Raw genomic sequence first — 27220 nt, 5'->3', positions numbered from 1 at the left:
TATCTCGGGCGTTGTCGCCTCAGAGCGGCCACGGTTCATTTGCTCGGGAGGTTGCTGTGCTCTGGAGATCTGCTGGGCTTCCCTGAGCTGTGGGCACTCCTAAAGCTCTTTGCTGAGCCTGAGAGCATGGGGCAGACCTCACGAGCTGCTGTGGCCCTGCCGTGGCTCCTGTCCAGGGGCAATGACTTAAAAGACATTAACAATGCAGGGTTGAAATAAAGTGCAGTTTCATATTGCATGAGTTTAGCACTCTGTAAGAGTGCCAGAATGATTTGGGCTGGAAAGAACCTTAAATATCATCTACTTCCAACCCCTTGCCATGGGCAGGGACACCTTCCACTGTCCCAGGCTGCTGCAAGCCCCAGTGTCCAGCCTGGCCTGGGACACTGCCAGGGATCCAGGGGCAGCCCCAGCTGCTCTGGGCACCCTGTGCCAGGGCCTCCCCACCCTCCCAGGGAACAATTCTTTCCCAAAATCTCATCTATCCCTGCCCTCTGGCAGTGGGAAGCCATTCCCCTTGTCCTGTCCCTCCATGCCCTTGTCACAAATCTCTCTCTTGCCTTCACTGCCCGTGTCTCCAGTACCAGATGGAGCTGTATCTCCACTACCTCTCAGACAGCTTTTCCATGCTGGGACAGCCAGGCACAGCCTGTACTGGTTTGTTATGGGACACAGTTCCCTGCCCTGCAGTAGGTTTTTAGGAGCTCCCAAGCCCCAGTGTGATGGTGACTGGATCCTCAGGGATGGCTGGTGTCAGATGCTGCAGTGTCAGGGCTATGTTTAAAGCTCTCTTCCTCAAAATCCCACAGGAGTGTGGAGGTTGGCTGTTCCTCCACACTTGCTCTTTCAGCAGCCTGTGGTTCCATGGTGTCTGTACACAAGCCAGGACCCCAGCAGACGGTGCTCTAAAATGGCCACTCGATTTCCGTTTTAAAAAGGGAGATTTCTCCACTTTCTTCTTTGAGGCTATATCTGTAAATAAAATTTTAGGATTTCTGTCATAATTATCACCACCCGTTACCTGCTCAAGCGCAACTTGCAAGATCACACCTCTTAAAATACAGTATCTTGGGAGCTGGCATGTGGTTGATTCATATGTGTGAAGGTGTTAGGCATCCTGACCTAAACTGAAACAATCATTTGGTGACACCCCTTCAGTGTATGCACAGCATGCACAAAAAGCTTTACTGGAAATGCTCCTTTCATTTGGGTTTTTTTTTCTCTGAAGTGCAGTGGAAACTCAGTTAAGAAGCTTGAAAAGACGACAAAAATCAAGTCTGTCAGCAAGCAGTAATTACTCTCATAAAAGGTATTTCTTTAGTGTGGTTCATTAAAAAAAGGCTTTTCCTTCAGCACGGCTTCATCACAGGGAAACTCCTTCTGTCTGGGCTCTGGAGATGTGGCAGCCAGGTCACGGCCATCGCTGCCTGATGTGCAAATCGTGGGAATTTTCAGAAAGTGCTTGGCCTTTCTGGAGCCCGTGGCTTCTGCTGGTCTATCTGTAAATTGTTGTTTTTGTTGTTGTTACTATTTGTAATCTTGGTAGAGTGAAATTTGCAAGATGCTCCTCAGATCCAAACTCTTCTCTCTGTCTGTGTAGCCACCAAGTAACAGAGTTAGTTCAGGCTTGGCTGCCTCAACCACCCAGTTATTGAGGGGTTTGGTTGTTGGTTAGCCTCACCCTCCTCACCAGGAAGGATTTCTTGAATATATCTAATCTAAATCAGCCCTCTTTCAGTTTAGAGCCATGGGAACACATTATGAGAAAACACTCAAATTGTCGGTATAAAGGCTTGGATTAGATATTTTATTTTTACTGTACCAATACTAATAAATGAATTGGGCACCCAGATCACCAGGTGGCACATCACAGGCCCAGCACTGGGCAGAGGGCATGTCCTGCAGTGCTCTGGCACCTCTGCTTTGCTGCACTCTGTGGGTGGGTCTCAGGAGGGGGTACTCCTGTGACTGTCTTTGTGGATTTGGGATGTCTGTCCTGGGTTGTTCTCCTTTCTCTCCTCTCTCTCAATCCCTAGCAGTAAACAGAATTTAGGAGTTTACCTGAGGTGCCGAGGGCAGGTGGGAGGTGCTGCAGTGGTGGGAGGGATATCTCGTGAATATTGACCACGTTCTTTAAATAGCCACACTCCTGCTCTGCCTGTAATCAAAGACACAACTCTGGGAGTGTTCAAAGTCACTCCGTGTGTTCTCGGTGCAGCTGCTGGGGACTGATCAAAGGCAGCAGCAGCCACGGCCCCGTGTGCTCCACAGCGGAGCGGGCAGGATATATTGCTATTCCCATTTTAATTTGTTTTTTCAATAAATCAGGCTTCATTCCTATTCATCATGTAAAGCTGTTGGCTGGCGAGCCGCTGCAGAATGCTAACTAATTTCATAATGCTCTGCATAAGGTGACCCACTTACAAGTTCATCCTTCAGTCGTGTTTAAGCTCTGGTCCTGATTTATGTAACAGCATATTGGTTTCATCAAGAGTTGTCTGATCACTCACTGTGTTGGCTCCTTCTTGACCTGTACATGATTTGTATTCTCCTCGATTTTAGGGAGAACTTTCTGTCTCTATGCACATATGTGCAGAAGAAGAGTAATAAACCTTCTTAAAAGTAGTGCTTTGAGTTTTTCTGTCACTTAAAGATATGTTGGAGTGGGAACTAAAAGGAGTTTTAAGGAGCCTGCTGCAGGCAGGGCAGGGGAAGCTCAGCAGGAGATGTCCCTCACGGCATCACCCTGTTTTGTACGTTTTTGGACTGTGATTAACATTGGCTGTTGTGTGTTGAGTCACAGTCCCTTGGATCTGAGGGTGGGAAGGCAGGATGATTCTTCCTCCTCTGTAATTTGCTCATACCCTTTTGTTTCTGAACTGAGAATCAAATTATAGGGAATTCCCTTCTCCTTAATTCGTGGTACTTACCTTATCTCCCTTGTTGAAAGTGAGGTGTGCTGCCCAAGTGTATCAGGCTGGTGTGATTTATTGCCCTCACTTCTCTTTAAATCTGTATTTGAAGCTGTTAATGAGGGGTTTAACAAAGCTGAGACACTGGGGCTGCCTTACAATAAACTACAAGTTTCCGTTGCTGTGAGTTTCAATTTGCTGACGACTAATGAAGCTCCTGGTCCTGCAGGATACCACACGGTGCAGAAAGGTGGAATTGTCTGGGTTCAGACCTGTGTGTGGAGCTACAGATGCTCTTCCTTTTCTCTTGTAGCATTCCTTCTTCTGCCGGCTGACGGAAGATAAGAAATCTGAGAAGTTCTTTAAGGTTTTTTATGATCGCATGAAAGTGGCACAGCAGGAAATCAAGGCAACTGTCACAGTCAACACCAGTGACTTAGGAAACAAAAAGAAAGACGAAGACTCAGACAGAGATGTTCCCAACAGGAAAAGAGGTAATCCTCAGACGTTCCCTTTCTGAACTGACAGGGGAGTACAGTGTGTTTTGAACTCGTTTCAACTGATGCAATAATGCTCTGATCTCTGATCCCACAGAGCAAAGTTCAGAGATCAGTGGTGCCCTGGCTCGGGATTTCAAGAGCTTCATCCCCTCTTCAACTATTTGTGAGGTTGTGCTATTGAAATGAGGAAAAGTCTTTCTGAGCTGAGAGTCTGCTGCCTTGTCTCGTGACAAGCTGGCCAAATCTGATCCGTAGTAACGACCCTAGACTGTGGGTTGTGGTCAGCGCCTTCTCTAACAATAAGTGAAGAAATCCTAATTTTGTTCTGAAGCAGGTCCTTTTACCATAACTCTGGCTAGTGCTAGATGTGTGTGCCCTAACCAATTAATCCCCAAATTTATAACCCTGCTGTGGCTGGTGTACAAGGTGCAGAGTGTGACACAAGCCCCTCACCTACACTAAACGTACTCACCAGGGAGCTGCTGCTCAGCAGCTGGGCCTGCGGGTGAAGCTGCCGTGGGCACGTGTGAACAGATCTCCTGGCCCCCTTTAGCCAGCTTCCCTAAGGGAGATGTGTCCTTGTGTGTTGTAGTGAGGGAGCCCATGACCCAGATCACGGAGGAGGTGCGGGACCAGCTGCTGGAGGCGTCTGCGGCCACGCGGAAGGCGTACAACACGTACCGCAGGGAGGCCGACCCCGAGGAGCACTACTCGGCGGGAGAGGGAGCCCAGGCTGCGGCAGACAAGAGCAAAGACGAGCTGGAGATGAGTGCTGTCATCTCCATCATGCAGCCCATCCTGCGCTTCCTGCAGCTGCTCTGCGAAAACCACAACCGGGATTTGCAGGTACCGCCTGGCTCCGGGCAGGTGTGCTCAGGGTGCCTTGTGCATTCACTGCTGCCACACCATTATCCCTAATCCCAGGCCTCTTTAAATGGATTATGTGACCAATTATTCTCTTTGCTCTTGAAGTTAATCCAAAAAAAAGTACTTACACCTTGCTGGACTGATATGAGGAAGTCCAGTTATCCAGTGGTCTTTGAAAGGTGCATAAAAGGTGGTGGGATCAACACTTCTTGGGGTTTTTAAAGAGCATATGTTGAAAGCAAGCAAGTGTTGTACTGTAAAGTTGCTGATTTGCTTTTGAGAGGGGAGGGAAAGAAAGAAAAACCATGTAGGAAAATGAAGAGGGCATTGGGACTTTGGTTCCTCAAGCTTAACTTTCCAGTGACCAAGTTCTCCTGGGTTTTCATGGATCTCTTCATGTGCCTAGAGTTGAACACATGGTGAAGGTGTCAGGAAAGCCTCAGCTGGAGATGAATCTGCTGAGGGACAAGAAGGGTTTCTAGGTTGTGTCCACACAGCAGGAATTAGGGAGAGGGGGGGTTTGCTGTGGAATGGGCGGAGTCCTTGGTGCCAAAGGACGTGGAGAAGGTCAGGGAGCTCAGTGCCACCTTCACTTTGCTCTTCACTGGTAAGACTGGCCTTCACCAACCCTACATCCCTGACACCCTGGTGAGGTCTGGAGCAAGGGAGACTTACTCTTGGTGGAGAATTGGGATGGGAAACATTTAAACAAGCTGGATGTGCGTTTAAACAAGCTGGATGCCCCAGGCTCTATGTGGAATTCTGGCTCCAGTCCTGGACTCCCAAGTCCAGCAGGGAGTCTCAGAGATGACTGATGGGTAAGGAGAGGCAGGGGGAGCCGAGAGAGGTCAGGCTGGAGAGCAGAAGGCTCAGGATCTCTCACCATTTGTGCAAACACCTGATGGGGGATATGGAGAGGAGGGGGCCAGGCTCTGCTCTGGCTGCCCCATGACAGGAGCTGGAGTTTGCAGTGTCCAAAGGTCCTGGCAGCCTCAGCTGTCCTGTGCTGTCCTGGGATGTGTTTGTAGAATTCCAGGGAGCCCAGAGCAGATTCCCCCTTACAGAGGGGCTGCAATTCAGATGATTTTTGTTCAGCGCAGCCACTACTGCTGGGTTGGGATCGAGAAGCTGGTGAGGTGCTGTACAATGTGCTAAATGCCCTCATAAAGAGTAATAATTGCCTTGATTGCACATTGTTCCCTGGCCGGCAGGAGCGTGGGACCCTGTGTGAGAGCTTTGCAGAGCTGCCAAATCGCTTCCTCTGAGCGGGAAGGTCCCGGCAGCACGTGGGATCACAGCTGCATGGAACCGTCCCCGTGCTCCAGCCTGGCATTCTGGGAGCATCTCTGAGTGCCCAGGTTATATACATCAGCCATTCCCTCATTTTTAAGAAAAAGAGCTCTTTGATGTGTGTTTTGTCAGAGGGTTTTCCTGCCGCTGGCGGTGTCGGAGCCAAGCAGGCCGGCGGTTCCTGTGGCACGATTCCAAACCGCGCGCACAGGATCCGCTGCTGCCTTTGGCGAGGCACCCGCAGCTATAGGAGCGCAGTTGAATTCCAGCCAGTGCACAGACTTGGCCTGAGCTCTTCCCTGTCCTGAACAATTAGATTTCCCAAACAGCAGGTAGTCGTAGTCAGCTCTGAGAGAAAAAGGGATTTCTCTTTTTTTTAACAAAAAAAAAAAAAAAAGGCGGCAGAACAATTTGTCCAGTGTAATCCTCTTGCTGCCTGACTGCCTGCCTCGAGGTTTGTCCTTCTCCCTCAGCCCCGAAGGGGAGGCAGAAGTGTCTGATCCTCCAAAATCTTGGTGTCTGCAGCTGGTGCATGCAGCTGAGCTCCCTGCAGCAGTGCCAGAGGACTCGCTGCCTAAAGGAACAAGGAGGGACTCTCCTGGAGTCTGTGTGTGTCCCAGAACTGCACGTTATATTTGAATGAGGAGTGAGTTGGGATCAGCTGCCTGGTGCAGCTGTGGGCTGGGCACACCGAGCCTTTCCAGGCTGTTGGCAGCTGTGGGAGCTGATGTGCAAACACAGGGAACTGCAAGTCATGCAGGATGAGCTGCTGTGTGTCAGAGGAGGAGGTCTCTGGGATGCTCAGGCAGCTGCAGTGCTGTGCCCTCTGCATCAGTCAGTCCTTCCCTTCCCAGATACAGCCCGTTTGCTCCGTGTGGATGCTGTTCCCTCCAGCCCTCCATGGGGCTGGAGGAGCTGCAGTACCCTCTCCATATGAATGCAAGGACTGGGATGAACGTGTGGGTGCATACTTTCCACATGTTCCAGCTGAATCTGCCTGCGGCTGCTCATTCTGGATGCAGGGTCTCTCAGAGGGTCCACACCTCGGGGTCATTCCCAGGAGAGCAGTGGGATGGCACACTCAGTACTGAAGGGTTGTGTTCCCACTCTGTAGCCTGTGAGATGCTCTGGATGACAGAAAATGAAGAGCTCACTCTGTCCTGGCTGAGACAGCAGCGGACACTCCCTGGGCAGTTTATCACAGTGCAGCAGGGTTTGTTTTCTACAATTTTTTCCTTTGCCTTGTTCCTTCCCCTAACAATGCCCTCCCTCCCGCCTCCTGGGCCTTATTCCTCTTCTCTCCTTATTGACTGGATCAAGCAGCTCAGGTACAAGCCTGGCTGTAATCAGAATAAGTGCTGTGCTGCAGCCAGGGAGCATTTTACTTCCTCACTTTGGGTATTATCCTTTTGTTTTGCTTTTTTTCCTGGAGGGAAGGCACGAGCTCCGATTTCTGTAGGATCAACCTTTTTTACATTCTGACAAGTTAATCAGAAGTCAGGATACTAAATGAGCAATCAGCTGAAATGTGCTGAATCACTGTCACCTTTAGTCTGCATTCATGACAGCGTTTTCCTTTTTTAGCTTTGCCTTCCATTGAATCTGCAATTTCTCTCTCTGTTTGCCTTAAAAGATTCATTAGTCTGACTCAGGCAGAGACAGCCAGGGACCAGTGCTGCTCTCTGGGCTGGCAGGAAAGGCCCTGCTGGTTCTGTACTTCTATTCCTCTGAGGGGCTTTTCACCCTGGAATTGTTGTTACCTGCTGGAATTAAGCTAAATAAGAGTTTTCCTGCTGAAACTTCAAGGAAAAGCAAGTGGTAGTGGCTGCTGGTCTTTGCAGCACTGCTGGGAATGCAGTGGCAAACAGCATCCAAGTCACTGGGAAATTGGGTTTCTTTAGTTGTCCTTTAGTTTTGGATGGGTTTGGTACTTTTTTTCATTTGGAATACAGGAGAGCAGACAGCTGTTAAATCCACGCCGAGAAATCTGGCTTTTCATTCGAGGAGCTGCTCCTAATCAGCAGCCTCAAGCAGGAATTACAGTAATTATGTGGGAAGAAATGCAGTGGAGAGAATTCCATTTCAAGGCACCTTCCTTCATGGTGTGCACTCAGGTGCCTCTTGTGCAGGTGGAGCTGCTGAGAGGCCCCAGCCAGGGAATCGCTGCTTCCACCTTGGAGAGAGGTCTGGGAGGAGGGAGCCTTGAGCGATGGTTGGCAGGGAAATGCAGCAGGTGGAGTGAAGCTTCCAGGCCCTGGAGAGTTTCCCAGAGTGCCTGTTCAAGGCTGGGTGTCAGGCTCTAATGGATCTCTCTTTATGAGATGTTTATGGGATGCACTCTGTTTATTGCTGTACAACGTGAAGCCAGCAAGCTGCTCAGGAGAGCAGCACGTTGCAAATAAGCCCTGAAAAGAGGCTTAAACTGCTTGTACAGTGAAACCAGAGCAATCCACCATGCAGTGCACTTGGGGATGGATGAACTTAATAAATACTATCAGCCAAACAGCAGTTTGCATGGTCTTGCCCCTCCCTCATGGCTTTGACACTCTCCTCACAGAATTTCCTACGCTGCCAGAACAACAAGACAAACTACAACCTGGTGTGTGAGACACTGCAGTTCCTGGACTGCATCTGTGGAAGCACAACTGGGGGCCTTGGACTTCTGGGTCTGTATATAAATGAGAAAAACGTGGCACTGATCAACCAGACGCTGGAAAGTCTGACCGAGTACTGCCAGGGGCCCTGCCACGAGAACCAGGTAATGAATCCAGAGCTGTGAAATGCCTCCCCCTTCCTCCCTGGGCCCCAGCTCCGCCAGACCGCTGTTGTCTTATAACACTGCCCACTTTACTTGCCCTGCAAGTCTGAGGATTTTTTCCTTTATAAACTCCTCATAATCACCTTGTCTTTCTCAGGGAGGAAGAGGAGTTGAAACACAGTGGAAGTATTTCTGCTTTGCTAAGATTTGTTTCATTAGACTTGACAGGGAGAGTGGGGATTTTCTGTTCTTCATAGAATCCCAGAATGGGTTGGGTTGGAAGGGACCTTAAAGCCATGGGCAGGGACACCTTCCACTATCCCAGGCTGCTCCAAGCTCTGTCCAACCTGGCCTTGGACACTTCAGGGATGGGGCAGCCACAGCTGCTCTGGGCACCCTGTGCCAGTTTCTGCTTATTTTCTCCATTTCCTTATTACTTGAACCATAATATTCTCCTGAAAGACTGGAATGTGACTTTCCTGCCATTCTTGTCTCTGCAACAGAACGTGTGAGGCTGTGCATGCCAGGGAGAGCTGTCAGTGTCCCTCTGCTCTCTGGATCAGGTGGAATAAAACCCTTTAGGTGTTTTAGGTGTGCAGCTCAATGAGCAGGGCTCTCTGGATTTTGAAGCCAGCAAGCTGCTGTTTTGTTTGTACATTTGAGTTACAGGCCACTCCAAAAGCAGGGCTGAAGGGTAGGCAGAAGGTTACGGAAATTCCCGTTCTTTGTGTAGACTGGACTGAAGTAGGTGTTGATTGGCACATTTATAGTAAAGAAAACTCTCCCTAATCTCAGTAAAACACTGTTCCTCCAGCCTGGACAGTTTGGCATGGAAATGCTTAATTTATCAGCTCTGGTTCTTCGTGCTTCCTGGGGCCGGGGACTCCAGTAGGACCATGGCTGAGGAGAGGAAAAGCTTGGAACAAAATGCCTTAATCTTTTGCTGTTGCACTGCCTGGAGCTCTCTGTGCAGTTATCCATCTCGGGCAGCCCACGAGGTGATGACAGAGGGGACTCTGCTGCTCTGGCGGGGTCACCAGCCCAGGCTGTGTTTGTAGTGCAGGCAATTAGTGAAGTCTGATGACTTTTCTTTGGACAGAACTGCATTGCTACTCATGAGTCCAATGGCATTGACATCATCACAGCATTAATTCTCAATGACATCAACCCTCTGGGAAAGAAGAGGATGGACCTTGTGTTGGAGCTGAAGGCAAGTGAATGTTCTGTGTGAGGCACGTTAACAGTGAGATGGAACATAATTTTATTGTTGGAATTATGTGGGTGTTTATTATATCCCAATATTCATAAGTGCCCAAAAATTATATCCATCAGTGAGCTGGAGGCAGTGCCCAAAGATTGTTTGTCACAGGTATTTAATCTTTGAAATGATGACATGGAGCCGCCAGTTTTCGGATGGAGGATGCAGGCAGTCAGAATACGCTGAAGAATCCTAAAACGATTTCCTGTAAAAAATTTAAAGCTGATGAAAACTGTTCTGTTGTTGCTGAGCTTTTACGTGGACAATGGAAGTGAAATTCCTCATGTTGCAACTACTTTTCTAGTATTTCATTGGTTTTTTTTAATTGGTTGCTGTTAAATCATCAGCAGTTCTTCAGGGCTGTTCATATCAATGCTGAAATAATTAGCCCTGGTGCTGGTTTCAAAACACAGGAGCAGGTTCCCCTCTAGCAATGGCAGTCCCAGAGCACCCTTGCTTCAGCCTGTGCTTGAGAAATATTTCCTTTCTGACTTACTGCCCTGACTGGCACTGCAGTGTCTCCTTGTTTTTCGTTGCCGACTCACACCATTATTATGGGTAATGTGGGTTTTTTATTATTGTAAATAAAAAATGCTTTTAGACTCGATTAGCATTATACTTCAAAATTAAATACTTTTATTGGGTTTTATTGTCAGGCATGATGGATTTTAATCTTAATTGTATTAATGTAGTCTGGTGCCTTGTGGTAGTTTCCCATTTCCTCCCTGTGTTCCTTGGCGTGAGCAGACTGCAGAGTGATTTCAGTTAAGAGCAGCAAAGCACATCTGTGTCTTCAGCCCTGGCTGTCCCTTGATTTAATCAGCAGCATCTTCAGCAGAGCTGAGCTGCACCATTTGGGAGCTCAGAGCTTGTGGTGATGCTGCAGTGTCTTTAAACCAAAACAAAATAACACAAGCATGAAACAGCAGCATTTTCAGAAATCCAGACCTTGGCTGGGGTTAATTTAATGTCATTCGTTAAGTAGGATTTGGGGAATAAACTGCTAAAAAACTCCTTTTAAGTTGTGTAGGTCAGTAATTAGAGGAGGGGGGGGGCTTGGTGAGGTGAGGCTGTGGGAGCCCTGAGCTGGCTGGCACAATCTGCCCGTGGTGGCTGCTGGCTGGGGGACCCAGGTCCCTGAAGCCCTTCTGGCAGCAGAATGCTGCCACTCAAGCTGGATTGTTTGGCTCCTGACAGTGATTCCGTTGCTTTTCCCTCCCCTCAGAACAATGCTTCCAAGTTGCTCTTGGCCATCATGGAGAGCAGGCATGACAGTGAGAACGCTGAGAGGATCCTCTACAACATGAGGCCCAAGGAGCTGGTGAGTCCCGGGATCACTCCCGAGCTCCTGACTCTGTTCATTTGTACAGGAGACAGAGAAATGAAAATTCATCGAGCCCCAAGAGCTGTCCAGGAAACCATAGCAGGGTTTTGGGGCTGGTTAGTTTATGGACCGGTGAAAACACAGGCTGGAGATCCAAAGTACAGCCAAAGCACCACTGACTTGTCCTGGTGCTCGGGGCTGCGTTGGAGCCAGGGTCAGAACGTGATGCGGGTGCAGAGAGGGTGGCCTGGAATATGTTACCTTCAGGGGAACGTGAGGTTCAGTTTCTTGTGCCAGTGAGCTGGGCTGAAGCTGAGTTCAGACCTCCTGTTTATCCTGGATGCTGAGAAACCCACTGACCTTCCTTTAAATGTCCCTGCTCTGCTCCCATTCCCTTCCGTAGGAGTGCCGAGGGTGTGCTGCCCTCAGCAGCTCCCACCCTTTGCCTGAGCCTCCTCTCCTTCCCTCTGCCTCCTTCTCCAGGTGGAAGTGATCAAGAAGGCTTATCTGCAGGGAGAAGTGGAGTTTGAGGATGGAGAGAATGGGGAAGATGTCGCAGCATCTCCGAGGAACGTGGGACACAACATTTATATCCTGGCTCATCAGGTAGAGTTTCACCACAAGTCACAAACTGGGGAAAGCCAGAGTTTTCCCTGGTTTCATGGTTCATCTCTGAGAGAAACTCACTGCACATTCTCTTGTCATCAGAGCAAATCCAAATCTTAATCAGAAACAAAAATAGTACAATACAAGAAAATCTGGGAATTTTCTTTTATAGTGGGAAGCAGGCAGGCTCTGGACAGAGTTCCTGAGGACACGTGGCTCAATTCTTGGCAGCACCGAGCAGCAGTGTATTGTTTTTCAGCTGTATCAAAGGTTACTTTACGCTCCCAAAGAAATGCTACTCACAGATCAATTAAAGTGTAATCAGAAATCTTGGTCCTTGCCACGTTCTCTCTCTGCTGGAGCCAGGCAGGGCCATTGTACTGATACAATAATGTGTGTTTGAAAGGTAAAAAACCAAAGGGGACAAAAACATACCTAAATGTACTTAATGTATTGATGCTGCATCTCTCCGTGCATTAGAGACTTCCTGTTCCTCCAGCATCTGAGCAGACAGACCCTCACTGTGCTGCAGGATGAATTTGGAGCACCCAGCAGCATTTTTGGAGCAGTGCTCTGTGCATCTGCTGCTCAGCTGGTGCAGATTTTCTCTTTGTCCCTGCCTGGATCCTTGGTGATGGGCACACCTTTGGGTTAGGGTGGTGTAGAAGGACAGACCAAATGTGAACGTTCAGAAAGATTCCAGGCAAAGGGTGGGAGAGGATGGGGAAAAGAGGAGTACAACACTGGCATTAAAGAAATACATATTTGAATCATTCTGACTTGCTCCCAAAATAGAGCTGCAGGGTGTCTGGTTGGAACAGAACAAGCCTTCTGTCAACTTTGCCCTTTCCTAGCAGCTGACTGTGTACTATTTCTTTTTTTATGCCAAAAATCAGAAATTTAATATCACAGAGAGACATCTGGTGTCTCCCACTCCCTGTGCATTCCTTTATTTTAGTTGGCTCGCCACAACAAAGAGCTGCAGAACATGCTGAAGCCAGGGGGTCAGATCGAGGGGGACGAGGCGCTGGAGTTCTACGCCAAGCACACGGCCCAGATCGAGGTACCGGGAGCCTGCAGGGGCTGAGCCTCCCAGGAGAGAGCCAGGGAGTGCAGCCCCAGTGCATTATTGACGGTGCTGTCGTGGCTCTGCCTGCCTGTGTGTGGACTGTTGTCTCTGATACAGAACATAAATAGAGAGTTATTTATTTAATTCCCTGGCAGTGGTGGGGGGAGCTATTCCTGAGCTGTCATGTGTGGGCTCGGGGATGGAGCTGAGCAGAGCTCTCTTGGCAGGAGGAAGTGTGGCTTCGCTTCTGTTACATTTTGGCCGGTGCTATTGCTGAATCCAGAAAGTTTGTGATAGCTTTTGCCACTCTTTCTGGATTCAAATGACAGTTTGGCCTCATGTGCCATCTAAGAGCTTTATAAAAGTAAAATGTTCACAAATACGGAGATTTCCCAGAGAAGCTGTGGCTGCCCCAGGATCCCTGGCAATGTCCCAGGCCAGGCTGGACAGGGCTTGGAGTAGCCTGGGACAGTGGGAGGTGTCCCTGCCCATGGCAGGGGGTGGCACTGGATGGGCTTTAAGGTCCTTTCCAACCCAAACCAGTCCATGGTTCTGTGACTTCCCAAAACTCTGTAATCAGCAATACAGAATTAACTGTTACTCCTTGTACTTGCCCATGGCTCAAATTTGCCAGCATTCTTGAACTGGGCCACCACATTGCTCTGAAATCCATCCCAGCTCTGGTGCAGGATTCACTGGGCCCCTTGGATATCCCAGCTAAGACCAGTACTGCCAGAATAAGACCACAGCATAGAAATTACAATTTTGGAGCTAAATGTAGACCTGCTTTGAAGGGTAAATTAAATGAAATCTGTGTCGAGCTGCTGTTCTTTGGAAATGCGTCTGCATGTAGCTAGTTTGAAAGGGGGAGCAAAACAGGCAGAAAACCAAGCAATAAAAGCATTTAAACACTGGGAAGGGCTCACGAGGCTGCTGTGCAGATTGTCAGGTCGGACCGCACCATGGAGCAGATCGTGTTCCCCGTGCCCAGCATCTGCGAGTTCCTCACCAAGGAATCCAAGCTGCGCATCTACTACACCACGGAGAGGGATGAGCAGGGCAGCAAGATCAACGACTTCTTCCTCAAGTCAGAAGACCTCTTCAATGAGATGAACTGGCAGAAGAAGCTGCGAGGTAGGTCGGTGCTGCTCCGCGTGGGGCAGAACGCTGAGGTCGGGATTTTGGGATTTGAAACGTTGGCTGGGCAGCAGATGGTTCCCCAGTGGGGCAGAAACCTCGATCATTGTTCGCAAGAGCTGCTCTGTGCACGATGGCAGGATGCTGGGATAAAGGCAGGCTGGATGCTGGAGCAGGAGGGACCCTCTGGAGGGGATCCAGGGCACAGCGGAACGGAGCAGCACAGGTCGTCCCTTTTGAGATCCAGCAGGAAGGAACAACTGTGTGGAAGAGTAGCTGAAATGGGAAGGAGGCAGGGAGAGGACCCAGCTGAAGAGAGCAGTGGCCTGTGCCAGAGGCAGGGAGGAGTAAGGCTGGGGAATGCAGCAAGGTTGGACTTGGTGATTGTAAAGGTCTTTCCCAGCCTTGATGATTCTGTGGACTTAGGGCATCTCTAGGAATGGAGATGTTTAAGAACAAGTTAAAGATCGACTTCTCAGTAGTGGTAAAGTAGAATTCATCCTTTTTTGGCAAGTAGACTGGCTGACAGGTTGATAAGTCCCTTCCATCCCTATGATGCTAAAATATCTGAAAGCAGGTGTTTTCAAGCACTGATTTTCCCTGAGGTTCCTGCTGGCTGCTGGGAAATCCCTTACAATGATATTCTGATTCACACAGTGCCACCACGTCCCCCCATAAACCTTCTAGCTCATTTGCTTCATATTTTTGTTCTTGTTTTGCTGAAGGCTAAATGCTGCAGCTGAGGCTCAGTGGGCAGTGCTGAGACTGACCAGCAGAGACCTTGTGAAATGTGAGACAGGGCAGGTCCTTCCTGCTCAAGTCAGCCCCTGCCATCTGCTACCACTGCTGCTCCCCTTCCCTGCATCAGCTCCACTTCAGTGTTTAGTGCAAGAGCAGGACTGGTCTGGAACCCCCTCTTGGAGCAGATGTGGGACCGCTTCCAAAAATCTGAGAGCTCTGCAAGAAATCTGGGACTATGACATCCTAAACAAATTGCAACTTCAACAGCATCCATATATTGTTAAATTTTGTTGCTTGAGTCACTTTGTCTTTGAGGCTGTCTCCAAGCAAGCTGTGAAGGCATTCATCATTAACAACAGACCACAAATTAGCCAAGATCCACCTGCAAAAGTGGAGAATATTTCCCTTTTTTTACTTTGAAAAATGGGGATCATTTATTCTGTCTCTAATATTCAGGTCTTGTCTGGCCTCTGAGTGACTTTTTATGTTCATACAATTGTTTCTCACATCTTCAGTAAAGTTTGTGTTGGAGCTGTGACCTCTGGCATTTCTGTGTGTGCTCATGTGATGCCACTTAGAGTTTATTCAACCTTCAAAAAGACTTCTGAAATAAAGACCCATGTACTTCTCCCTTCAGCTCATGGTGCTGGCCCATAATCTGAGCACCAGAAGTCTCTTAATGGTTAATTAAGAATGGAAATGAGCTGCCAAAGCCAGGCAGAAGCCCTACACAGGCAGAGAGTCAGTGTCCATCCCCAAAGGAACGTGTGAAGTTAAACCTGGGCCTTTATAATCACCCTTCCTGTAACAATTTCATAGAAATCAATTCAACCTGCTTACAAATTTTTCCAGTTAAGAGGAAATTGAGAAGGTTGAGACATTGTGGAATTCTTTACCCCTTTCTTTGCTAGGGGTGTTGGAGGAGGGGATTTGCTGGAGAGACATGGTGGCTATTGCAAAGCTCAGAACTGCTGCATGTAATAAATTACCCTTCAGCCCCAAAGTCTGCATTTTCAGCTTGTTCCTAAATTTTACTGAGAGCTTTTTCATTGCTCTCTGGTATCTAAACATGCTGCCTCCTTTCACTAGGGCAAAACAGTTCTTTCCCTTCTTTGAGACCATTTTTAATGAATTTTTTCCCTACTCTAGATTTCAGGAGGACACAATCTGCTGTGCAGTAAGCCTGCAGGAGCTAAAATCAGGGGGATTTAGCCTGGATGCAGAGGGAATTACTGCAAGGCAGCTTCTTGGCTTCCTTTTTGACTTAGGGTTCACGACCACTTCAGCAAAGGAATCTTTCTGCTTTCTGCTTCTTGGTTCTGGCTGCAGGGATTATTAAAATTAGGAGTCTTTTTGAGAAGTATTTCTGTGTAACATTAAGGATTTAAATGTGCTGTTGGACTGTGCATTGAGCTCAGTGCAGATGTGCTGAGTCCTTTGCCCCCGGGGTGGAGGGAAGGCCAGGGAGCTTCACCCCCTGGTTTATTCTGGGGCTGTTTTGGGCTGTTCTGAGCAGAAATAGAGTTTGCAGGTGGCAGTGTCTGGTGCAGGTGAGCTGCTGGCAGCAGCAGAACGCAGAGGGATGGGGCTGGAGCTCACTGCTCATCTTCCTCCTCCAAATTGTTCTTGGTGTGACTCCGAGTACAAAGTCTATTATTAGGGGAAGCCTCAAGTGCCTGATCTCTGCAGTTTCTCAGCTTGTTCTCTTGCTGCTGCTAAACCATATATGAACCAGGGATCCTTGGCCTTAAAACACCGCCTAGGAAACCTGAAGTGCCCCCAAGATGAAGGATAATGAAATAAACTTCAGGATAAGCCATGAGTATTGTTACTTTTGATGCTGTGCTTTTGGGCAAACTGAAACTAAACTTGTTTTGGTGGTGGTATCTTTTTTTATAGAGACCTCTTATTTTTACTAAACCTTCCATTGAAAAGAATTTTTTTTCTCTTTTGCAGCTCAGCCTTTCCTGTACTGGTGTGCTCGGAACATGTCCTTCTGGAGCAGCATCTCCTTCAACCTGGCTGTCCTCATGAACCTGCTCGTGGCATTTTTCTACCCGTTCAAAGGAATTCGAGGAGGTACTGATACTTAACCCACAAAAATATGTGAACAAAGAAGGTGTAATGAGCCAAATTCTGCCCTCCCCACTAGTATCTGTGCACTGCTGTTTACATCAGTGAGGGCAGGAGAACTGAATTTGGCTTTTTGAATTGCCTTGTTTTAAATTGTGCTGTTCTCTTTCTTGAGGCATTTTTAAGGAAAATGTGGAGCCATGCTTTTTCCTAGGGAAAAAAATTACCCAAGGCAAACATCCACCTTTAATTACTTGACTGTTCTACTTCAGTTCAGAGTTCTGTAATTAAGGATTGAACTAAAAACAGGCGAAATGTTGAATGTGTTGTGTTCCTTGAGCTTGCAGTTTATTAATTTTCCACACAGTTTTCCCGCTGCTCCAGGAGGCCTCTGAGTGCTGGGGGTGGGTGGGTGACACTATCCTGCCTTGGCAGGGGGGAAGTGACCAGTAGGAAAGCATGGAGAATAAGGGAGAAGAGCCCATTTCCAGGATTGCCTGCCCCAGGAATGTGGGGAGCAGAGGATTCCCAGGGTGCCAGCCCTCCCCCCTGGCTCTCAGCAGGGCTTGTCAGCATTCCTGGCACAAATTCTGGGATAACACAGTGGGATTGCACAGCCTCCCTGTGACAGGTCCATGGATGCTCCTCTGACCCCACCCGGGGCTGTGGGATACTGGTGGCTCCCAGAGCCAGCTCAGTGAGCACTGAGCAGATGCAGCTGCTTGTCCCTGGATCCAGCCTCTCCCCAGAGCTGCACCCTGGGGCAGGGCAGGGCTGGAATCCTGTCAGCAGCAGTTGGGAAACCTGCAGGGATATTCTCGGGAATGTCACGTGCATCACTGACAGAGTGCTGTGAAGGGAGTGTCTAGGTAGGAGCTTTTTCCTTGTGTCTAGGGGGTTTGCATCCTGCAAAAGCCTCTCAGAGGGATATTTAAGACCAAAATCCAGTGTTCTGAGAGGGGGAAGAGAACTTGTGCCATCAGGACCACCAGGCTGTGGCTGCAGCTGCTGTTCCTCTGTGTCACACCCAGTGTCAGCAGGGTGGGGACAACCCAGATGCTGGCTGGAAGGTTCCAACAAGCCCAAAGAGCTACTGAGTTTCTGTCTCTGGTTGCAAAGATCCCAAGATAAAAGCTCTGTATTTATGGCTGCCAGGAAAGCTGCTGGTTAAATGAGTTCCCTGAGATTACAAACTGCAAGACTGGGGGGGGATTGTTTGGCATTTTGAAGATGCCCTACCCTACATATTCAAAATTCTTTATTTATCAGGTAACATTTTGATACAACCTCTTCTTCTCCTAGTTTGAATCCAGAAAGTAAAATAAATAAATACATGTGTATCTTATATTTAGCTTAAGAAAAAAAAGACTCTTCCAAACAGACTGTTTGGGGGAAGTTGTCAGTGTCTTGAATTGCTCAGACACGGTGAACTGAGCAGCTGATGAGCATCTGACAGTAGCAGAAGCTGTAAAACTTCTGACTTGAGGAGCAGAAACAAAACTGGATGCCTGAAATTCAGTACTGGAACGGTGAGAATTCCAGAGACAGGGAGAACTTCCTGCACATTCCTCCTGCCTGTGGTTGTGTAGGAACTCCCAGCAAGGCTTTGGAGTCAGGTTGGGTGCAGAATTGATGAGTGACCAACCCTCGGCTCCATGTGCCAGGACAAGGACACTGCTCCCAGCCCCTCTCCATCCCTAGGAAGGAGAGGGGAGCCTGTGCCCCAAGCCCTGCTCTGCCCTGTAGGTGCCACAGCTGGGTCCTCTGAGGTCCTGGCATTGCCCTCCCCGTGCTGCTGGGCAGCCTGGGCTTGTGGGCCAGGCCCAGGTGGGTGTTCAGGGAACACCTGGGGGCTTCAGTAACTCCAGGTGTTTCTTCGGGCCTGCTGGGAGCTGCTGCAACTCCTGAAAGCAAATATATTCCCAATAAATCTTATTTAGCTTTTAGATAAGTCATTCCTAAATAAGCTGCTGCACATTTCCTGTGTCCCCTCTCCGTGCTGTTGCTTGTTCCCACTCGGTGACTCCGTTCCCAGCTCTGCACCTTGTGCTGTGACAGCTCCGGTGGCAGCGCTGCTCCAGGAGCCCGAACTCCCCCCAGGCAGCCAAAACAGCTGTTCAACTTTATGCTTATTAACTTTTAATTTCCATCCATCCTCTGCTGTCTTTATTAATCTGCAGTGATTTGGAACAAGATTAAATGGCTGGTCGTGGTAGTCAGATGAGAGTAATGTTTCCTAAGCTGCTTGAATTTGGGAGCAGGAGGAAAAAGCCCTGAGTGAGAATCTTGCCAGTCAGACACAAGTTCTGTGAGAATGTGCTTGCAGAAGGGCTGCAGAGTGCTCTGAAATTTGGGGGATCTTGCCTTTTTGGCTGTTGAGGAACCAGTTGCTTGAAGGCAAAATTTTTTTATGTCAGCTTTCAGAAAGAGCATTCTCATATTCTGCATAAACCCAGGGTAAATGGTGTTTTGGGCTGAATCTTTTCTATGGCTCTTTCAGGGAAGTGTATTTTTAGCTACATGGGCTCGGTGTTATGTAAGCAGCCAGTCTCATGGGACAGTCTAATTAGACCCAGAAGTAGAAGAGATGACAAAAACAGGTACGAGGGTCTGACCAAAAGCACCTCAGGAGGCTCTGCCGTGGCTCTGGGCGTGGGGAGTGTCCTCCCCTGCCCAAGCCCTGCCTCTGCACAGCACGGGTGCAAAGGGCCCTCAGCACTCAGGTGTACAAGCAGTGGACCCAAAAATGAAGATCCTGTAGTACTTACCATTTGCATAATGATTTAGTAACAAGTTTGTAATGAGAACCTGCTGAAGGCTTTGGGCTCAGATGTTGCACTTGCTGCTGTGAAATCAGGGATGGCTGAACGTGGGGCTGGGCGATGTCCACCAAAGGTAGAACAAATGGCAGTGCTTTGGTCAGTTGGGTTATGCAGGAATGGGTTTGTCTTCCCTCTGCCCAGGCACACTGGAGCCCCACTTGTCTGGCCTGCTGTGGACAGCCATGCTCATCTCCCTGGCCATCGTCATCGCCCTCCCCAAGCCCCATGGCATCCGGGCCCTGATCGCCTCCACGATCCTGCGGCTCATCTTCTCCATTGGTTTACAGCCCACCTTGTTCCTTCTGGGAGCATTCAACGTAAGAACCGAGTGGGCTTTTCTGACATTCTCCTGCCTCTTATGTAAGGGTTCCTTACCTGCACGTGAAGATGGGCAAAAATAGCTTGGGACATCGTGGTGGAACTGTGGGAGGAGCAATTCCCTCCTTGGGCTTTTCCTAGCACAAGTGCTCTGTGTTGTTCATTTAATCCTGGTTCCCCAGGCTGCAGCCAGAGCTCTGAGGTTTTGCTCCAGGTAGGAACAGCTCCCACCCCAGAGCAACACAGGGAGGAGCCTCTCTGACCTAAAGCACGTGGTTATTCACTCAAACTGCCTCAGTATTTATGGGGTTGTGTGAGACTCGCTGAATGATGCACTGTGAGTCTGATGGGGAGCAGCTGAGGGAGCTGGGAAAGGGGCTCAGGCTGGAGCAAAGGAGGCTCCGGGGGCACCTTGTGGCTCTGCACAAGTCCCTGACAGGAGGGGGCAGCCGGGGGGGGTCGGGCTCTGCTCCCAGGGAACAGGGACAGGAGGAGAGGGAACGGCCTCAGGCTGGGCCAGGGGAGGCTCAGGGTGGGCATCAGCAGGAATTTCTCCATGGAAAGGGTGCTCAGGCAGTGGCAGGGATTGCCCAGCAAGGTGCCAAGTTATCTCCAGCTTGAAAAAACAGCCTGTTTACCCTGAAAACCTACCTGTTGTAATTATGGGTGATCTTTCCTTAGGTTTGTAATAAAATCATTTTCCTGATGAGTTTTGTGGGTAACTGCGGGACCTTCACGCGAGGATACAAGGCCACGATCATGGATGTGGAGTTCCTCTATCACCTGCTGTACCTGCTGATCTGTGCCCTGGGGCTCTTCGTGCACGAGTTCTTTTACAGCCTCTTGGTGGGTGTTTGCTTGGCCCTCAGAACATTTCCTGGTCTGTTTGTGAAGCTCCATCTTGGGCACATGCAGAAAAATTTCTGCTTTTCTGCTGGGAAACTGTTGAACAGACACTGGGAAGATCCATAGCCTGGAGATTTTCCTTAGGAGAGGTTACTGTGGGAGACAACAGGACTCCTGCCACATCCCTTCTTCTGATGTGTATCTTCTTACTCAGGGGGAGGACATGTGGGTTTTAAACCAAAAGAGGAGGGATTTAGATTAGATGTGAGGAAGGAATTGTTCCCTGTGAGGGTGGGCAGGCCCTGGCACAGGGTGCCCAGAGCAGCTGGGGCTGCCCCTGGATCCCTGGAAGTGTCCCGGGCCAGGCTGGACAGGGCTTGGAGCAGCCTGGGACAGTGGGAGGTGTCCCTGCTCATGGAGTAGAATGAGATGGGCTTTGATGCTTTGCTGTGTTATTACCAAGAGCTGTCACTGTGTCCGTGCTTTCTGAGCAGCTGGATAACTCTGGAGTGTCTCCATAGCTGTATCCAGGCTCCAGCCCTCACGGGATGGACACGGATCCTGGCACACGTGTTCCTTCTGTCTGGGGTGGGATTCACCTTGCACAGCACAATGCTTCTAAGAATAACACTGAAGGAGTGGATTTAGTGTTGGTGGAGAAAACGTGTCAGTGTTGAAGCAATCCTGAAATCCCATTCAGAACAGGCTATTTTTGTCCCTTTGGTTGATGTTTGCCACATCCTCTGGTACCTGAGCTGGTTTTTGTCTATGTTCATGGAGGTCCAGTTTAACAGACACCTGTCTTGTCATCCACCAGCATAGCCACAACCTGCCCGGCCTCTGCTGTGAGTTGTCCCAGACCCAGTGAAAAAGGAAGGAAACATCAGCAGAGAAATCTAAACACAGAGTTGGGAAAAAATATTGCTTCTTTAATTATATGCTCAGTAAATTAAGATTTAAAGGAAATAACAAATTGCAGTTTGCAGTGAGCTGTTTGGAGGCTGTGAGGGGGTAGATAATGCTGTAAAAACCAGATAGCAGTCTGTGCTGGCAGCTTGGTGTGCGTCTAGCACTGAGGCAGGAACACCTGCCCGCAGCGGGCACGGGCTGCTGGCCAAGCTGCTGCAGAGGAGGGCACAGCTGCCTCAGTTCCTGCTGTTCCAAATATGTGGCACAGGACACGATGCCACCAGTGGTGCTCCATGTGCTGTTGTTGGCTGTCCCCAGCTCTTTGACCTGGTGTACCGGGAGGAGACTCTGCTCAACGTCATCAAGAGCGTCACCCGCAACGGGCGCTCCATCATCCTCACTGCCGTGCTGGCCCTCATCCTGGTCTACCTGTTCTCCATCGTGGGCTACCTCTTCTTCAAGGATGACTTCATCCTGGAAGTGGACAAGCTCCCAAATGAAACCCTTCTGCCAGGTCAGTACCGGCGGCTCGTTCCCATGGGTTGTGTTGGGGAAATATCGGGCTCTTGTTCCCCAGGCATTGACAGGACAAGGGGAGAGGGCTCCAGCTGTGTCAGGGGTGGCCAGGTTGGACATCAAGAGGAATTTCTCCATGGAAAAGGGTGCTCAGGCCTTGGCAGGGGCTGCCCAGGGAGGTTTGGAGTGCCCATCCCTGGAGGTGCCCAAGGAAGGGCTGGACGTGGCACTCAGAGCTCTGGGCTGGGGACAAGGTGGGGTCGGGCACTCAGTGAAGAATCTTGGAGGTGTTTTCCAGCTTCAGTGAATCTGTGATTCTGTGAAATAGAAATGCTTTTGTGGTTGACTTTAAAACCATGGAATGTGTAAATCAGAAAGTGCTGTGCCCTTCTAAACTCTAGGGTAAGATACTGCTCTAAATGCCTTGTAATGCACACTGACCATGATGGGGAACCTTTATACCTGAGCAGTCACCTTGCAAGGTGTTAAAGCATCCCTTGATGCAGCATTTTCTGGTTTCAGATCACACAGAGCCAGGTGAGACCATGACTGGCGAGTTCCTCTACTCAGACGTGTGCAAGGCAGGGAGCAGTGAGAACTGCTCCTCCATCATTCCCTCCGACCGTAAGTATCACTCTGGAATTCCAAACTCACACCCTGAGTTTTCACCCTTTTTCTAGCTAAGCACCTTCAATTAAAATAATTTCTTTTTAAAATCCTATGCAATAAAATTGGGAACAAAGCTATCATGAGATTAACTTGAAATAGGATTAATTTAGGCTAACAGCATAAGTAATGTTTGTTCCATGAAGTGACTAAAGCAGAGAAACTTAGAACTAAACCAGACTTGATAAAACACTGCCATACTCTTCAATTTTCTATATCAATTGGAGAAGGAAGGGATGCAGTTTGCCTCTTTGCAAAGTTTATTATTTTAAAACATTAGGCTATTAAATGTGATCTCAGAGGATAATGCCCAGTGAAATATGGTTTATTGGCAGCATTGTTCTATCTCAAACTAAGGAAACTGTTTTAATATCATGGCAGGAAGTACTCAATGGATTAAGTAGACAAGGGTAGGTTTGGGGGGTTTGGAGATCAAGAAAGTGAGATATTACCTGGGTATTGAAATATTTCCATTTTATTTCCTAGAAAATGTAATTTCCTTGTGGGAGATTTACGGTGCTGGCTGGGAGGGGCAGACAGAACATCCCAGCTTCTCTGGGAAGGGGAGCTCTTGCATGGCCATCAAAGGTCAGTGATGGCCACCAGCCCCTGCTCACAGGAGGAGAGAGGGTTCTGCTTTGCTCAGGGATCCTCTATGAGAAACTGAAATTCAGCCTTGAATACAGGAAAAGCTGCTTTTTTCAGCTCCTTCCCTCTGGCTGCAGGAAGGAAAACTCAGGGATGTTTTTGTATCACAAATAATCAACATAGTCCCAGGGTCTTGTGTGCTCAGGGATGTTCATGATGCCCCACATTTGGCCACTGCTCTTGGGGTTTGGTTATTTCAGGGTTGCACAGGGATTGGGGCCTTTCCAGGGCTGGCTGTGGGAAGGTGGGATCTGCTCATGAGCATTTCTGTGATGAAATGAAAGTCGTGAGATTTTTAATGGGTACAGGGGGAGTGTATCAGGTTAGGGAATGAATTCTAGCAGCTCTGCAAGTGAAACAGTGAAGTTGGAGCCTTGAGCCAAGTGAAGAGAAGGTCAAAAAAGTGTGTTGCTTTTCTAGCAAAATGCTGTTTCCACAAGCAGTGATATTTTAGCCATTTGAAAGCTCTGAGTGGAAGTTGCCATTTTGAGTGCAGCCCAAAGGCTGTGCAATCTGTCAGGCACCAGGGGAGAGTGGAAGAGGCAACACTTTGTCCTCTGAGCTGTCAAAAAGCTCGGATTCTGTATAAACAGGCATCTGGTGATCTGAGCTGTGCATGCAGGCAGGGATGGAAAGAGATTTCACCGAGTCACAGGCAGCAGTTCAGGCACAAAAGAAAACTGGCGGTGGGGAGAGGAGGGCAGGGAGGAGATCTGCTCCCAGGGTGGCTCTGGAGAGGGTCCAGGGGAGGCCATGGAGGGGTCTGGAGCATCTCCCTTATGGGCAGAGACTGTTGAGGGCCTGTTTAGTCCAGGGAAGACTGAGAGGGGATCCCGTCAATCCATACAATATCCCCCAGGGGTGTCAGAGAATGGTTCCAGACTCTTTCCAGTGGTGCCCAGTGACAGGACAAGGAGCAATGGCCATAAACTAAATCAGGTTTTGCCTCAGCATGAAGAAGAGCTTCTTTCCGTGGTGGGGCAGAGCCCTGGAGCAGCTGCCCAGGGAATCATGGAGTTTCCATGGAGACATCCCAAACCCACCTGGATGTGTTCCTGTGTCACCTGCTCCAGCTGACCCTGCCAGGGCAGGGGTTGGGTGGATGATCTGCAGAGGTCCCTCCAGCCCACACTGTTCTGTGATTATTTGGGGAATGAACCTACAGGGATTTGCAACACAGGCTGGCAGTCTGAGGGGGGAGAGAGCATAACCAGCAAAGAATGGAGAGGAGGATTTAGAGCTAATCTTGGCTGTGAAACGTGTCTTTGCTTGCTGTGTTCCCAGAGCTGATCACTGAGGAGATGGAGGAAGAGAACAAGGAGCATACGTGCGAGACGCTGCTGATGTGCATTGTTACTGTACTGAGTCACGGGCTCAGGAGCGGGGGTGGAGTAGGTGATGTGCTCAGGAAACCTTCCAAAGAGGTAAATTACCACTGACTGGGGGTGGAGGAGTGATACCGAGTAGGGCTGGGATCTGCTCTGCTGAGGAGAGTGTGTGTGCACTGCTCCAAACACGGGGAGGCATCGCGCTGTTCCTGGGGTTCTGTAGTCACATCTCTGGGGGTCACACTAAACACCAGCCACTTCTACAGCCTTCTACCCAGGCTTTTGTAGCTTGTGGGCTGTCCAGAGTAGGGCCCAGAAGCCAACAGCCTGTGTGCTGGGAGCTGAGGAGCTGAAGGAAGGAGATGAGTACGAACTAGTGAGGGAGGAATGTGAGGTGGCAGAGGAAAACGCTGTGGTAGCTGGTGGATGCCAGTGGCAAGAGTTTTTGTGGGAGCATCCCTAAGGAGAGGTAACGTGTCAAATGGAAGGGATGAGAGGACATGGACCAGGCTGGGTTAGTGGGAGTGTGGGGGAGGAAGGATGGATGTGGTTTGGAGCCATCAGCAGAGTGAGGACGAGGCTAAGCAGCAGGAATTTTCCATAGCACCCCTCTGGCTCCCCCTCTGACTGCTGTTGAAGGTGTTTGTGTCCATCATTTAGGAAGGAATTGTTCCCTGGGAGGGTGGGCAGGCCCTGGCACAGGGTGCCCAGAGCTGTGGCTGCCCCTGGATCCCTGGCAGTGTCCAAGGCCAGGCTGGACATTGGGGCTTGGAGCAGCCTGGGACAGAGGAAGGTGTCCCTACCTGGGGCAAGGGTGGCACTGGATGGGCTTCAGGGTCCCTTCCCACCCATTCTATGATTCTGTGATCTGAGGCTCAGGCTGTCACTCCCAAAGCCACATTGGGGACCAATGCTTTTTGTTTTACCTGAAATCCCAATGTTTTTTTCTATTATTTAGCCTTACTTTCAGCTTACAAAGTTACATAATTCTTAATAATAACTTTGGCACTTGACTGGCAGGATGGCTGTGAAAATGGGGGGTGGATATTTTGGGTATTCAGGCCTGCAGTAAATATGGAATGTGTACTGAAAAGCCCAGCTTAGCGTTCATTTATAAGGTTGTTAAATGCAATTAATGGGATCCTCTGTTGATATACAGCAGATTAATATAAGGATATAATTTGGAAGGGCTTCAGGGAGGGGTGAGAACAAATTTCAGTGTGTGAGAGAAGAGTTTTTTCTCTCATGAAAGTGAGTGTCCAAAACCTTGGACACAGAAAGAGCAGCTCTGCAGAGATCCCACACTGGCAGCTGACTAATTCGGCTTTTCTTTCAGTGATTTTGCATTTTAGTTTTGCATTTTACTTTCACTGAATGTTTTGAGTTGTGAGTTACCCTTGGAGAGCATCAGCAGTGGAGACTCTCAGGGAAAGAGGTGTGGGACAGGGTGGTAAATAAGGGTGAGATGTGCACCTATTTGGGCTGTTAATATTTCAAATGTGTGTCTTGCAGGAACCTCTCTTTGCTGCTAGAGTGATCTATGATCTGTTGTTCTTCTTCATGGTCATCATTATTGTCCTGAACCTGATTTTTGGGGTGATCATTGACACTTTTGCTGATTTAAGGAGTGAAAAACAGAAGAAAGAAGAAATTTTAAAAACTACTTGCTTTATTTGTGGTAAGTGTGGAGACACACTTAACAAGAAGGGGTTACTCTGGGTAAGCCAGGGATAGCAGCAAACTCACAGGAAAAAGCTCTTGAATTACTGGCTGTTCTTCCTTGCATTCCTCAGCCAGTTCATGTTCCTGGGTACCACGTGCACTGGAGCTTGGCAGCAGGAGCAGATGGGGAATGCTCAGGATACCATTTTTCCTCAAGACTTTTGTTCTTGTTTCTCCTCTGCCTCGAAGAACAGTTTCCTATTGGAATGGGAGAGATTTTTATAAACAGTCATTTTTTCCAAGCGTGCAGAGTGGTGCCTGTGGAAGCTTTTCCCACCAGGAGGTTGGGAATGGAGGTGCTGTGGTTGACTGACATGGTCCTGCCATGTTGCATAACACACAGCCTGACGGGATAACCTTTGGAAGTTTGCTGCAAAGCAAATGCTGCTTTTGCTATCAGTTTGCCTAAAAATAGGAGATGTGTTAAGAAATCCAACAAACTGCTTGCTACAGGGTTGCTGCCTTTTTTTAACCAAAATTTTTCTGTTATGTATAATAAATATAAGCAGTACTTGTTACACTTCCTTTACTCTTCCTCTTCCTCCTCTTCTCCTCCTCCTCCTCTTTTTCTTCTTCTTTCTTGTTTCATCTTTTTTCCTCTTTCTTTTCTCTCATTCTCCCCTTCTTTCTCATATTTCTCTTTCTCTTTCTCTTCTTTCTCTTTCACTTCTTTCACTTCTTTCACTTCTTTCACTTCTTTCACTTCTTTCACTTCTTTCACTTCTTTCACTTCTTTCACTTCTTTCACTTCTTTCACTTCTTTCTCTTCTTTCTCTTCTTTCTCTTCTTTCTCTTCTTTCTCTTCTTTCTCTTCTTTCTCTTCTTTCTCTTCTCTTTCTCTTCTCTTTCTCTTCTCTTTCTCTTCTTTCTCTTCTCTTTCTCTTCTCTTTCTCTTCTCTTTCTCTTCTCT

The 27220-nt window shown here is 48.7% G+C and overlaps 1 protein-coding gene across 12 annotated transcripts in view; it reads left to right on the top strand.

The window, feature by feature from the left end:
• Positions 1-27220, top strand: part of ITPR1 (inositol 1,4,5-trisphosphate receptor type 1) — a 160363-nt gene that overhangs the window by 115732 nt on the left and 17411 nt on the right. For all 12 annotated transcript variants that reach the window (XM_042013414.1, XM_042013385.1, XM_042013421.1 and 9 more), the window contains 15 exons: positions 3226-3406; positions 4005-4258; positions 8127-8327; positions 9427-9537; positions 10811-10906; positions 11393-11515; positions 12474-12578; positions 13526-13718; positions 16419-16541; positions 19499-19674; positions 20357-20521; positions 21749-21944; positions 22469-22570; positions 24545-24684; positions 26101-26266. In XM_042013414.1, the coding sequence (XP_041869348.1) occupies positions 3226-3406; positions 4005-4258; positions 8127-8327; positions 9427-9537; positions 10811-10906; positions 11393-11515; positions 12474-12578; positions 13526-13718; positions 16419-16541; positions 19499-19674; positions 20357-20521; positions 21749-21944; positions 22469-22570; positions 24545-24684; positions 26101-26266 (2332 nt within the window). The remainder of the gene's footprint in view (positions 1-3225; positions 3407-4004; positions 4259-8126; positions 8328-9426; positions 9538-10810; positions 10907-11392; positions 11516-12473; positions 12579-13525; positions 13719-16418; positions 16542-19498; positions 19675-20356; positions 20522-21748; positions 21945-22468; positions 22571-24544; positions 24685-26100; positions 26267-27220) is intronic.

This window comes from Corvus kubaryi, unplaced genomic scaffold (genome assembly GCF_017639235.1).
Source record: "Corvus kubaryi isolate FWS band 111438036 unplaced genomic scaffold, C.kubaryi_AGA036_p1.0 136, whole genome shotgun sequence".
NCBI lineage: Eukaryota > Metazoa > Chordata > Aves > Passeriformes > Corvidae > Corvus > Corvus kubaryi.
Note: the sequence above shows the minus strand (reverse complement) of the source record. Positions and strands in the feature narration are given on the sequence as shown.